This window comes from Lissotriton helveticus, chromosome 6, assembly GCF_964261635.1.
Source record: "Lissotriton helveticus chromosome 6, aLisHel1.1, whole genome shotgun sequence".
NCBI classification, from domain to species: domain Eukaryota; kingdom Metazoa; phylum Chordata; class Amphibia; order Caudata; family Salamandridae; genus Lissotriton; species Lissotriton helveticus.
The window spans coordinates 172798000-172811055 of record NC_136067.1 but is presented as its reverse complement, the minus strand read 5'-3'; the positions used below and the strand labels follow the sequence as shown (position 1 = coordinate 172811055).

Sequence of the window (13056 nt, the reverse complement as noted above, 5' to 3'; positions counted from 1 at the left end):
ATCAATAGGAAGAGGAGACACTTTGTTTCATGACTCAAAAGACTTCTTCAAAGAAAAAAATAGACTTGCACACATCTGGACCCAACACTAGATTGCGAAAGTATGCAGCGTATGGGTATCTACAGCCACACGTTTTGAACACTCATTTACACACAGGAAAAATACATTTTTGAATTGGAATAGTTGGCTCATACGCCTAAAGAAGTTGCTTATGCATTGACTGAAACTTACATGCACCAATACCTTTGTGACTGAGACTGTTCATGACAGCTACTGTGTCCTGAGGTACGAGGTGGTGGCAGGGTCAAGAAAGGCACAGGCATTTGCAACACCAATTAGCATATGAATGATTCCCCTCGTAGGGGTTCTAACGAATCCATGGGGACAACGCCAGTAATTCTACACTCATTACAAGTGCAATGAAAAAGAACTCCCCAACCCACAAATAAGAAATTATGGAATCAGTAGTCCCTTAATATTCATTACAGTTTTATTCAATAAAACTTTTAAACATTGTATAACAATGCCAAAATACTGAGCAATCAGACCACTCAAATACAAATGAGATGTACAAATTGCTTACTGGGGCGCGGTTTGGAGTTTGATATCTAAAGCCATCTAAAAATGCAACATTTCTGTACATGACATACAAGTACAAAGGAAATCTAAAATCACTTCCTTATATAAATGTAGATTTTTTTCACCTTACTTCTTTTTTTTATCAAACTCTCAAACCAGTTACAACACACATTTATTAACTTTATCACAGCTTTTTTCCGTCAACTTAAACAACGCAAGAATTCGGAAAATAAAATAACGAGCTCTACAGACCATGAATCCATTTCCATTAAATTACCTTAAAAAGATATTTCCTGTATTCGAACAAATTAAACTATACATATTAAAATGGAACACAGCTCCGTCACAAGAGGCTGATGAAAAATCAACACTGTACATACATTATACTGGTGACTCAAAATGGCAGGTCTCTGCGCGTGAACTCCTTAGACACATATGGCTATGCAGAACAAGGATGAAACAGCAAACAAACTATCTCCGTCAAAGAGTAAACGCAACTTTTGAAGCTAATTACTGAACACAAGCCCTAAATGAAGCATGCATGCCAAACATAAGAACAGTAGGGTTTATGTTCATCAGGATGAATACAGCAGTCTCAATGGAAACAATTACTCGATGTGAAAGTCTCGATGTGAACAATTACAGTAAAGCAACAATCATGACGTGGGATCACAGGTGCAAAGAAGACGACCTTTGGGGATGTACACGGACTGATCAGCTCATTAACTATAAACACAGGTGAGCCAAATATCATGTACTTGGGAGTTGTGAGTTTGCTTAAAGAACCAGGTCGAACCAGTTGCACATGCAATATCCTAGACATAAAACCTGGCTGGATCTGAGCGGAGATTCAATTATAACCCATAGTGCCTTGAAAAGAACTAAATGTGCTACTAGTGTATGGACTCGTAGAATTAAAACTTGTGATGACAAACATGCGGCAGGCATGACAAACCCAATGCCCACTTCTAACAAGGTTAGTGACTTGTACAGAGATATGGCAACCTCCATACAGTTTAATTCTACATATTTAAATAATGGTTTAAAAAAGTGTTGTTCAAGGCCCCTTAAATAGCCTCCAGACCGACTATTTTGGTTACAGTGTATATTTGAGTTGATTAGCATGTTATAACAGGGCACTTAATGTGCTGTCAACCCCATAAAGGATTGCAGATATTGTTACTATTGTTGCACAGAGACTTCAGCGCTTTAAGAAAAAGCCGACACTTTAAGAGCATGATCCACAAATTTCACATACAACTATCTAAAGCAGAACGTATGTTACTCCCAAAACAATTCAAGACTGCATCAATAGATACAAAAGCAATTGTCATTCCATAGCACAGAAACAGAGCATAATGGAAACAGAATAAAAAAAGACCTATACCAAATACCCCTGCATGGTAAATTGCCCTTCCTTTAATTAGCATCTGTGGCTCGAAATTGCAAATTACTTGGACTTACCCTTCCATGGCAGTGGCACAGTTGCATGCCATTTCATTTAACAATTTTATTAAATGTTTTCAAACAAGGCAAACTGTAAGACAAGTGTTTATAAGTAATTGGGCCTTATAAATATGGGCACAATGATGACCTACAAGGATCTTGGGTTATTGTCATGCACAAGCACAGTACTCTGAACTCCCAAGATGCAAATATAAATAAGGACGAGTGCTTGAAACGCTTGTACCGCTCACCTCCCAGGGGGAAGACCCCCCAGAAAATGTCATCAGTAAAGCCTGTGAATCTGAGGGTGCTCACCGACTTCTCAGGAGGACCCAAGCTAGAACACCCACAAAGTCACAGCTCTGTGGATTCTATTCTGGCACAAGCTTTGGTGCGTTAAACTGCACTTATGAGTGAAATGTGTTCACCATGAACGATTCGGCCCATCACAAATCAAAATTTACACTCGTAAATGAAGGCATTTTCCTACCTAAATAAAACCCAGGCGTACAAATAGCTTTGTAAATTGGGCTGACATGTTTTAAGACTTTCTTTGATGATTTCTAGAGAGAGGGTCAGTTTCTGTGATTTAACAGGGCTCCCATTATTTAAATGCATAAAGTTGTCGAATGAATAGGGTGCAGATGCAAGTCGCCTACCCTCTCAGAGTTAAACGCCAACAACTGTGCACAGTCTTGTTGTAAAATTAACAGTGAACAGTGGCACTTGCGAACCAGCCGTTTCTGTGGACACAGGAATTGAGTAGTGGAATCTTACAACATGGGAGGCGAAGTACATTGGAGTTATTCCATTCCATCCTCACTGGATGTAGTTAATGGGCATTTACAGTGTTAACCATAATGTAATGCCGTGCCTACGTATTCGAAATGGAAGGAACTAGATGGAACAGTCAATATTTATAAAACATGCTTAGGTTCTCCACTTTGTTCTGCTAACAGTTTCAATACTGGCAATCTTTTGAAAGTTACAATAGAACCCTTTTGAACTTAAATCAGGTCTTGCAAAATGTATCCATTGCTTTCGGAAACTAATGTGCGCACTTATTTACAAGCAACATCACATACAGCTACAGAAATAGGATCTTCAAAACTTAAAACCCTGGAAAGTGGCTGCAGTTTTCATTGTCATGTATAGAACTCAAATGTATTGCAGATAATGGAGCTATAAGCTGGATATTACAGATACCATACAGCTGACAGAATACAAATTGCGAGCCATCTTCTTAAGACATGAATGAAAATGTGTTCAACATCAGTAGTAAAAAAATATCTACGCTCCGACTGCATTTTTTCAAAAGAAACAATTCCCCTTAGACTGCTTTCTTTCAACCATTTTCTTTAACATTCCAGATTTTTCATCATACTGGAGGAAGATTGTTGTAAAGTGTCAAACTTGTTTTGGTTCAGTTCTAATTTCAAAGGGAATGATGATGAAGTCACATCCAACTGGCACCAAGCAAACTGTATGACTACTCCATAAACTTTTTCTGGTTGCCATATTATCTGCGGAAGAGCACCAGTAGTCGTAATAATAAAGTGTTTCCATGCACGAGTCCTTGTCTGGTCTCAGTTCTCAGTTGCCTGTACAAACTCGTCAGATGCTTGAGACACCTTAGTGAGATACTGCCAGCTCAGCGCTGCCAAGAGCATTGCACACGACAGGTAAATAGGGGAGTAGTGATTCCGAGACACAAGTGTTCCATTAGGCAAACTCTGAGTCCTGATAGAGATTATAATCCGCCGAGTCTTGCTGCAAGAAGGATCTGTAGTGGGAATTTTTTGATGGATCTGTTGGGGTAATAAAAGAAAAATGTAATTAAACAGGGGTAATTTTCAAAGAACCGAACGAGAATGGTTGTGTTTGCAAAGAACAATTTTCTATTACAAGTTGCTAGTAAATCTTGAGTGACAAGGTAAGGTTTCCCAAAGGGATTTTGCCCTGCAGATATGAAAACAAGTTACTTACCTGTAACTGTAGTTCTCTAGTATTGGAAACTTTCATAGATTCACATACCTGAATCATTCCCCGTCGTCAAGACGGGAATCTCCGGTATATAAAAAAGCAATGTTGTAACAATATAAAAAAGCAATGCTTAGCAGTAGTGCAAACTGAAAGAGGCTTAGGCCCATTTTCTTTTTGCAACCCATTACCCTTGTTATGTAAAAAGGACCAAACCTTTCCCTGAACCAATCAGAGCTCCTCACCCTCTAGAACCCTCCTGAGAGAACCTTTTGCCCCATAGATTTTCGCGCACTTGTGCATATAACACTATCCGTGCTAAATCCAAGGTGAGCCTCTCAGGGGAGGAGGGTGGGTTGCATGTGAATCTATGAAAGCTTCCAATACTGGAGAACTACAGTTACAGGTAAGTAACTTGTTTTCTTACTCCAGTATTGGAGCTTTCATAGATTCACATGCCTGAATCAGAATAGTGAGCAGTGATATAACAAAGCACATTTGCCTTCTGTATTCCAACATCATGCAAGACAGTATGAATAATCTTATACACAGCAAGTAATAAAAATGTGCATTTGTGATCCATAAAAAAGGAAGGAGGGATGTAAAGAGGGCTCAAAGTCATTGGATGATATTTCTCAGAACCGCTTCTCCCACTGCCACATCGGTCTCAGCAGCCGCTTATAAGCAGTAGTGCCTAGTGAAGGTATGCGTTGATGTCCAGGTTGCTGCCCTACAGATGTCCTGGATCGGCACTCCTGCAAATAACGCAGTGGATGTAGACACTGCTCTTGTCGAATGAGCACGCACCCGTGCATTCAGAGGTTTACCAGCAGCTTGGTGACAGTAGACAATTGCACTGGAAATCCACCTGGCAATCCCACGTTTTGATAAAGGAAAACCTTTCCTGGGTGTGCTATAAGCGACAAAGGGCTGTGAGGCCTTGCGAAAGCTCCTAGTTTCTTGCAAATAGAATTTGAGACATCGCTGTACATCCTGAGAATGCAGAACTCTCTCTGCCGCGGTCACTGGTCGAGGAAAGAAGCGTTTCAACACTAACGGTTCATTTAAATGAAAGTCAGTTGGCACTTTAGGAATAAACTTTGGGTTGGTTCTAAGAATCATCCCGTTTTCCTGAAATTGCAAAAAAGGGTCTTGAATCGTGAGAGCCTGTAGTTCTCCTACTCGTCTCGCTGATGTCAAGGCAATGAGAAGCGCCACCTTCCATGATAGGAATTTCAAATCCGCTCTGTGTATAGGTTCGAAAGGCTGTTTCATTAACTGTGATATTACTATGTTTAGACGCCAAAGTGGTGGTGGTGGTTTTATTGGAAGAAAAACCCAGAATAATCCCGTCAAAAATTGTTTGATGATCCTTGCCAACCATAGGGATGGGCCTGAGGCAGACCTCCTGTAGCGGGATAATGCAGCTAAATGCACCTTAATAGAAGCGTGAGCCAGTCCGGATTTGGCTAAAAGTAAGATATATGGGATAATTTCATGAGGAGCCGCAGTTAGAGGATGAATTTTATTTCTCTGACACCATAGACAAAACCTCTTCTATTTCATTCTGTAGGTTTTGTTGGTACTATCCGCTCTAGCCTTCGACAGTATTCTTTTACATTCCTCTGAGATTTTTAGATGCTGAAATTCACAGTGCTCAGGAGAAAGGCCGCTAAGCACCAGGATTTCGGGTCCGGATGGAGCACTTATCCCTGGGACATTGTCAGAAGTGATGGAATTGGTCGGAGACAAACTGGACGGTCCTCCGACAGTAGCAGGAGTTCTGTGAACCAGTGCTGTTTGGGCCACCACGGCTATCAGGATCAGCCTGCACGGTTCCTTCTTGATCTTCACAAGCACACGGGCAGGAGAGGAATTGGAGCAAAAACGTAAGCAAAGACACCGGACCATGCCATCGAAAACGCATTCCCCAAAGACCCCCTCTGGGGAAGCCAGCTTGCGAAGAACCGGCATTTCTTGTCTACTGTTGGATTTCCCCATCTTCGAAAAATGTTGTTCAGGATCCCCTGGTCCAGCTCCCACTCGTGGCAGGACGACCTGAGCCTGCTCAGAGTATCCGCCTTGATGTTCTGATCTCCTGGGAGATGTTCTGCTGTCAAGGATACCCCTTGCTGTAGCGCCCATTCCCATATTCACTGGGCTTCCTGAGACAGGGAGAGAGATCTTGTTTGTTCAAGTTGTGCATCGCAGTCGTGTTGTCCGTACTCATCAACACCGACGAGCCTCTTATCCTTGGCAGGAAAGCTTGTAATGCGAAGCGGATTGCCCTGAGTTCCAGCAGGTTTATGTGTAATTGCTGCTCGTGCAACTTCCAACGACCGCTGACTTGAAGGTCTTGAAGAAATGCTCCCCATCCTTCTAGGGACGCATCGGTAGTCACTACCAATGGAGCTGATATTGTTAGAAATGAAAGACCTTGAGACATTTTCTTCTTGCTTGACGCCATTGAAGATCGAGCTGTTCTTGCAACACGCGCATCCTTAACCTGCAGTGAGGCATGAGGGACATCATGCCCAGCAATGACTTGTTTCTGCATACTAAAAGATACTTTCTTTTTATAAAGTCTTGGAAGAGAAACACGATCTTCAGTTGTCTTTCTTTGGAGGGAAACGCCTTGTTCCTTTCCGTATCTAGTATTACTCCCAGAAATGTGATCAGTTTTGTTGGTTGAAGGGTTGACTTTTCCTCGTGTAGAGTCAAACCTAGTTTGGCAAACAAGTCTATGCAAGCCTTCGTTGACGCTCGGGCTAGTGCTTCCGATGGTGCCTTGACTAACTAGTCGTTGAGGTAAGGAAATATTTGATGTTTCGGTTTCCTTAAAACAGCCGCCACTGGAGCCAGGCATTTTGTGAACATTCTCGGCGCTGACTTTAGGCCGAATGGCAGTACCTTGAATTGGTAATGTTCTCCTGCTACCACGAACCAAAGGTACCGTCTGTGTGAAGGATGGATAGGGACTTGAAAATGCGCATCCTGTATGTCTAAAGTGGTCATATGATCTCCTGTGTTCAATAGTAGAAGGATATCCTGAAGAGACACCATCCTGAAAGACTGTTTATTGAGATAGGTGTTTAGGGATCTGAGATCCAGAATAGGACGCCATTGGAGGATGTTTTTCTTGACCAGAAAAAAAAAACGGGAGCAAAACCCCTTTTCTTTTTGGGAGTTCGGCACCGGTTCTATTTCTCCCTTTCGGAGCATTTTCCGAATCTCCTTCCAGATTTGATCAAATGATTGACTTTTTGATGCATCGGTGGTGTACAAGGAGGCGTCTGCAGAAATTCTAGAGTATGGCCGAATTGAATAATGTTGAGGACCCATTGGTCCGTTGTTATTTCTTGCCAAGAAAATAATGAGCAATCTTTCAACCCAGGGGAGCATTTAATCTCAGAAGAGTTGGTGTAGCCGGAGTTTGAAGGTTGTCATTGTCGTCAGGTGTTGTCTTTCCCCAGACGACCTCATTTGCCTCTCGGAGTTTCTTTTTTATAACCTCCTGATTGTCGCTGTGTATACTGCTGGCGGTAGGGCTGAGATGAGGCGGAGTAGGAGGAATATCTCCCTTGCTGATATCCTCCTCTGTAAGATGATTGCCCTCTACCCTTAGAGCCTCGAAAAGGAACCTTTCTGTATTGCAGAGTTCCTAATGCTTTAGCAGTATCAGTATCCTTCTTGATACTCTGTAGTGCGTCATCAATATGTTTGCCAAATAAATCTTCACCGTAGAAGGGAAGGTCTAAGATTTTATTCTGAACCTCCGGTCTAAAAGCCGTCGCCCTTAACCATCCTTGTCTGCGCAGAACTGCTGCTCCTCCAAGAGACCTAAATGCCGTGGTCGCTATATCCATAGCGCAATCTAGGACTTCTGCCGAAGTCCTCTCACCCTCCAGAAGAATTTTTCTGGCTTCTTGCCTCTCTGGTTCTGGTACACGGTCAATATATGGCGAAAGGTCTCACCACATTTGCATGTCGTATCTTCCCAGAATAGCGAGGGCATTCGCAGCTTTTACCAGTGGAGCCGACATTGAGAAAAACCTCTTTCCTGCGTTGGCCAGTCTCCTACCCTCTGTGTCTGGTGGTGCCGTAATTGGAGCAGACGGATTTCTCGATTTCTGTTGCGCTGCCGGTGAAATAACGGAGTACGGTTTGGGATGACCCAAAAGACACGCTGGAGCATCTGCAGGCGCTTTATATTTTTTGACCAGTCTGGCGAGCACCGGAGTCACTGGAGCTGGCGTTTCCATAACCTTTAGGCCTTCTTCCCAAATATTACTTACAATAGGTAAGGACCGAACAGATCTTCGATAGAGTTCCTTAAAGTCATATAAGAAACATTCCGCTTGATCTTCCACCATGGTAAGAGCGAATCATTTAGTGGCCCTTTCCATCAGGTTATGAAAACCACCAATGTCCTCTGGTGGAGAATCCACTGGTTTCGGTGTAGGAATCAAAGGTGAAGGAATGAGATAATCGTCCCACTCTCTGCTAGGGTCCGTAATCTCTCCATCCTCATGGTCATCATCCATGGTATCTGGATCCTGCTGAGATCTTGGTGGTGGAGACCTAGGAATGGCCCCGGCAAGATCTCCCTCCTTCACACTGGTGTACCCGGGACCGAGCGAGGTCGAGGTGTAACCTCAGGAATTTCCTTAGAGGCCTTAGGCACCGGATACCTTCTTCTATAATCCTCTAACATGCCTTGTAGATCCTTCAGGAAAGAAGATGGCACACTTGTCATCTCCTCATGATGCTCCTGGTGGTATTGTTGCTGTTGTTGGGGATGATCCTGAAATCCCCCATACTATCCCTCTGAATCTTCCTCTTGGTATTTAACCCTTAACTGCGAAGGGTTACTCACATATCCAAAAGGACCACCTACGTTTTCGTCCTCAAAGTCCTCTTCTTCTAGAAGGTGAGAAGGGACTAATGGAGACACCTTGCTTGGAGATGTAATCTTTGGTTTTATTGTTCTTTTCCATGTTAAAACCTCTTTTCTGTTTTTTTTCCCCCTGGTCGACTAGATCCCCATCGCTGACATCATCATCGTCGACGCTCCCGTGGTCGTTGCGGTCGTCGACGATCCCTTCGACGATGTAGATGTAGCCATGGTAGTCTACGCCCTCGTCGACAAACTCGTCGTCGATACCGCCGTCGAAAGTGTCAACGGCGTCTTAGCAACAGCTTTTACCTCATGCTTCGTCGACGATGATGCTGCTTTCGTCGATATCATTTTCCTCATCGAGGCTCCCTTCGACGGTGTAGATACTTTCTCTTTCTCCTCAGAAGGTGTAGAGGAAGACTTTTTGATGGTAATCTTGATCCTGGGAGGAGATTTTGAAGGCTCAGAGGTAGTTTTCTTCACCTGTTTCACCTCTGAAGCAGAACCCTTTTTCTCCTTAGCTTTGCCTGAAGGAGATTTTGAGGGACTGCGCCCTGAAGACCCTGGAGTGGTCTTTTTTGGGGCCTTCTCAGGTTTCTCACCTGAGGTATGAGCCGGAGGAGATCTGCTCCTTTTTTGAGATCTCCTAGACTAAGATGACTCCTCCTCACTCTCCCATGAGAGGATCTCCTTCCTGGATTTAACCTTCTGAAGCCAAAGTAGTAGTCTTCCCTCACGATCCCTCAAGGTTTTATTTGAAAAGGTTCGACATACCTTACAATCCTTTGCTTGATGGTCTGGATAGAGGCAGTATATGCAGTCTTTATGAGGGTCATCTGTATAAAGTCTTTTTTTAGAGCGGGTGGCACAAGCTCTAAATAATCCTTTTTTCTCCTCGTCAGCCATGTTATTAGAATAAGGAATTTCAAATAAGAAAAAAACTGGAAAATGAGAGAACCTCAAATCCCAGTCAAAGTGAGAAGAAAATCAACGTGCGGTAGAAAATCTGAGGGGCAAAAGGTTCTCTCAGGAGGGTTCTAGAGGGTGAGGAGATCGGATTGGTTCAGGGAAAAGTTTGGTCCTTTTTACATAACAAGGGTAATGGGTTGCAAAAGGAAAATGGGACTAGACCTCTTTCAGTTTGCTTTACTGCAAAGCATTGCTTTTTTATATACCGGAGACTCCCGTCTCTACGACGGGGAATGATTCAGGCACGTGAATCTATGAAAGCTCCAATACTGGAGTAAAGTGTCGATACTAACTCCTAGGAAGAGGATCACTTGTTCCCTCATACAAACAAGATTTGGCAAAGCAACAAGGTCTGGACTTGGCAAGTTGGGTCAATAGTTATTTTTTATGCAAGCATATGCCACAAAAACGAAAAAAATAAACATGCCACCTCATGAGTGAGGCTTACAAAAAAGACAAAATAAAACAAGCACTTGCAATGTAAATTGGTCTCGCATTTGTGAGAGTTAGAGGTATTGTAAATATGAAATGCCTTTTACCCATGTGTTTTGGATTGTAGCGAATGTATGTGGTGTGGAGTGGATTTATGTTCCTTTGGACTTATTAGTTGTGGAATGGTGTGTGGTGGAATTGTGTGGAGTGGATTTGCGCTGTAAAATTATGTGGCATGGTGTGTAATGGAAATATGTGGATAGTAATTATGTGGTATTGAGTGTACTGTAATTATGTGGAGAGGGATTGTGTATCAGAGTGCAATTATGTGGAATTTCATTTTGTGTGGTGGAGTGGTATTTTGTGGAGTTTAATTATGCTGTGTGCTGTTGAATTATGTGGAATGATGCGGAATTCTGTTGTGTGGATTGGATGTATGTGGTGTGTTGTGTAATTGTTTTGTTGAGTTGAAAAAAGTGGTGTGGAATGTGCAGTGCCAGCAGCTCAAAATCTCGCAATTGCGAGACCTATTGCATTGCAAATGCATGTTTAACATTTCTTTGCTGTCATTGTTTACTTTTAGCAGCAGTCTGGGATCTTTAAGACAGCTGTAGAACATATTTTAAAGTAATTTCTTTTTATATTTACAACGTACCGATTAGGGGAAAAACGTTTTTAGCAATTTTACAAACGTTTGTACCAACAAGGAACTTAAAATACTGGTCAAGCTAATAATAAACAAGCGACTGCCCTTAGAAGCTGCTGTTATTTTTGCTCCACAAAAGTAATTCATATTCTTTACTGCGCCATTTCCATTGGAAATCATCTGGCCACCACCAGCCCCTCAGCAGTCAGTGCGCTACCGACCAGACTACCACACACAGTCTCATCAAAATAGAGTTGCCACGTGCACCATCACTTGTACTATGGGAACAGGCTCACCCGGGGTCGGTGCGAGGCGAAGTGACATAGTGACGCCTCACGAGCAATTCCAAAAAGTTGTAGCCCTGACTTTGAGAACACTCCCTGCCTTTGCCTTCAGGAGCACACCAAGCCACGCGCTTCCTTCCTCGGCACACTATAAACACATGTGCCTGCCCGACGTTGCTGCACAGGCTCTCGAACTACATCAAAAGCCATGTAGAATACGTGGTTTTGCAGAATCCTGAACCCAAAACCACACCGCCGCCTGACATTCCTTCTCAATCCACACTTTAGCATAACATTTTAATGTTTTAAAAGAGCTACCCATCTCGGTTGTATCAAAGTGCATGCAGTGACTTTCATTACATTTAGAAGTAGAGACTACGGAAAGGAGAAACCTTGAGACAACAGTGTGTGGAGGTGGAGTGAGGACAAAGTAAGAGACAGAGATGGATGAATGGATGGACGAGGATGTAGGGTGAGGTAGTCGGAGGGATGCATGGATGGAAAGCTTGGTGTGGTGGGTGTGGGAGATAAATGGCATTGATGGATGTTACCGCAGGAGATGGCAGTTGGGGTCGGGGTCGAGAGGAATGAAGAGGCAGAGGCGTCGCGGGTGGGAGGGGGAGAGAAAGGGGAACGGAAACATGGGTTGTTGGGAGACAGCAGGGTGGGAGATGGAGCTGTAGGGGAGGGGCGAGGAGAGTGGGGGGGACAAATGAGTGGTGAGAGGAAATGGGGAAAGGTTACACGGAGGGAGCAGGAGAGGAAGGGGATGAGGAAAGTGTGGAGGAGATCAGAGGCGAGAAACGCAGGGAAGAGAGCGCCATGGATGGGAACGGAAGAGAGAAGGGAACGAGGATGGGAATGGGTGGGGCGGGAGGGGTGAAAGAAAGGAGAAGGGAGAATTTCATTGTAGAGGTAGGAAATGAATGGGCGAGAGAGAGTGGGTGTGGGGAAGAAAGAGTGGACGGGGATTGGAACTAGGAAGGAGAGGTGCAGTAGAGCTGAAGGTGGAGCACGCTGGGAAGTGAGAAGCAGGAAGACATGGAATGTTGAAGGGGAGAATAAAGTTGTTGGAAGAGGGGATGTGGCAGACGAGAATAGGGAAGAGTAAGAGAGGGGCTGAAGAATTGGCCAGTAGGGGAGTAAGGGAAAGGTTCTACTTGCGGCACTATAACCGCCGTGTACCCAGTGCACACTACAGACAAAGCCCCGCCGCCCCTGGGGGATTTATTGCCACAGAGCACCAATTTCAGTAGAAAGAAGACTACAACTGCACGATCACCCGAGCACGTGCCACATTCCAGGGGCTAGGGAAACTGGACCTGTTGAAACCCTGCCTCCCTCTCCACACCCTCTTGATTCAATTGAGAAGGCCTCTCAAAACAAGCCCGCGAGTGGTGCGCGCGCGCCAAAGCGAGCAATTTGTTTTCAATTATCGTGCACGCATCTGTGCACAATAATTGAAAACACGGCCTTAATTACACCGGCCACGCCCCTTTGAGACCTCCCTAGTTTCTTCATCCAACTTAAAGCCCTGGTCCTACATAGTCAGACATGCCAATATACATTAAATGTTCACAGAAACCTGGATGTTATTTGGATGCCAAGTTAACATAACATGAGCGCTGTCAGCTCTTAACACATCTTTATTTTTATTTTTTTAAATCAGGCTCACACCAAATTTATCTTATTTTCTGGTCAGCCACTCGTGACCGTGACCTCCCTCGCCGGTGACTGGCCTACTTTGACCCGCTCGGCACGAGGGCTGGGCTGCGAGCCCACTGTAGCCACCTTGTCCATGTGATAAAGGCTCCGCAAAGCAA

At 43.9% G+C, this 13056-nt stretch overlaps 1 protein-coding gene across 3 annotated transcripts in view; it reads right to left on the bottom strand.

The window, feature by feature from the left end:
• Window positions 1-468: 468 nt before the first annotated feature.
• Window positions 469-13056, bottom strand: part of FDFT1 (farnesyl-diphosphate farnesyltransferase 1) — a 145081-nt gene continuing 132493 nt past the window's right edge. For all 3 annotated transcript variants that reach the window (XM_078647581.1, XM_078647580.1, XM_078647579.1), the window contains one exon: window positions 469-3833. In XM_078647581.1, the coding sequence (XP_078503707.1) occupies window positions 3612-3833 (222 nt within the window). In that variant the 3' untranslated portion in view covers window positions 469-3611. The remainder of the gene's footprint in view (window positions 3834-13056) is intronic.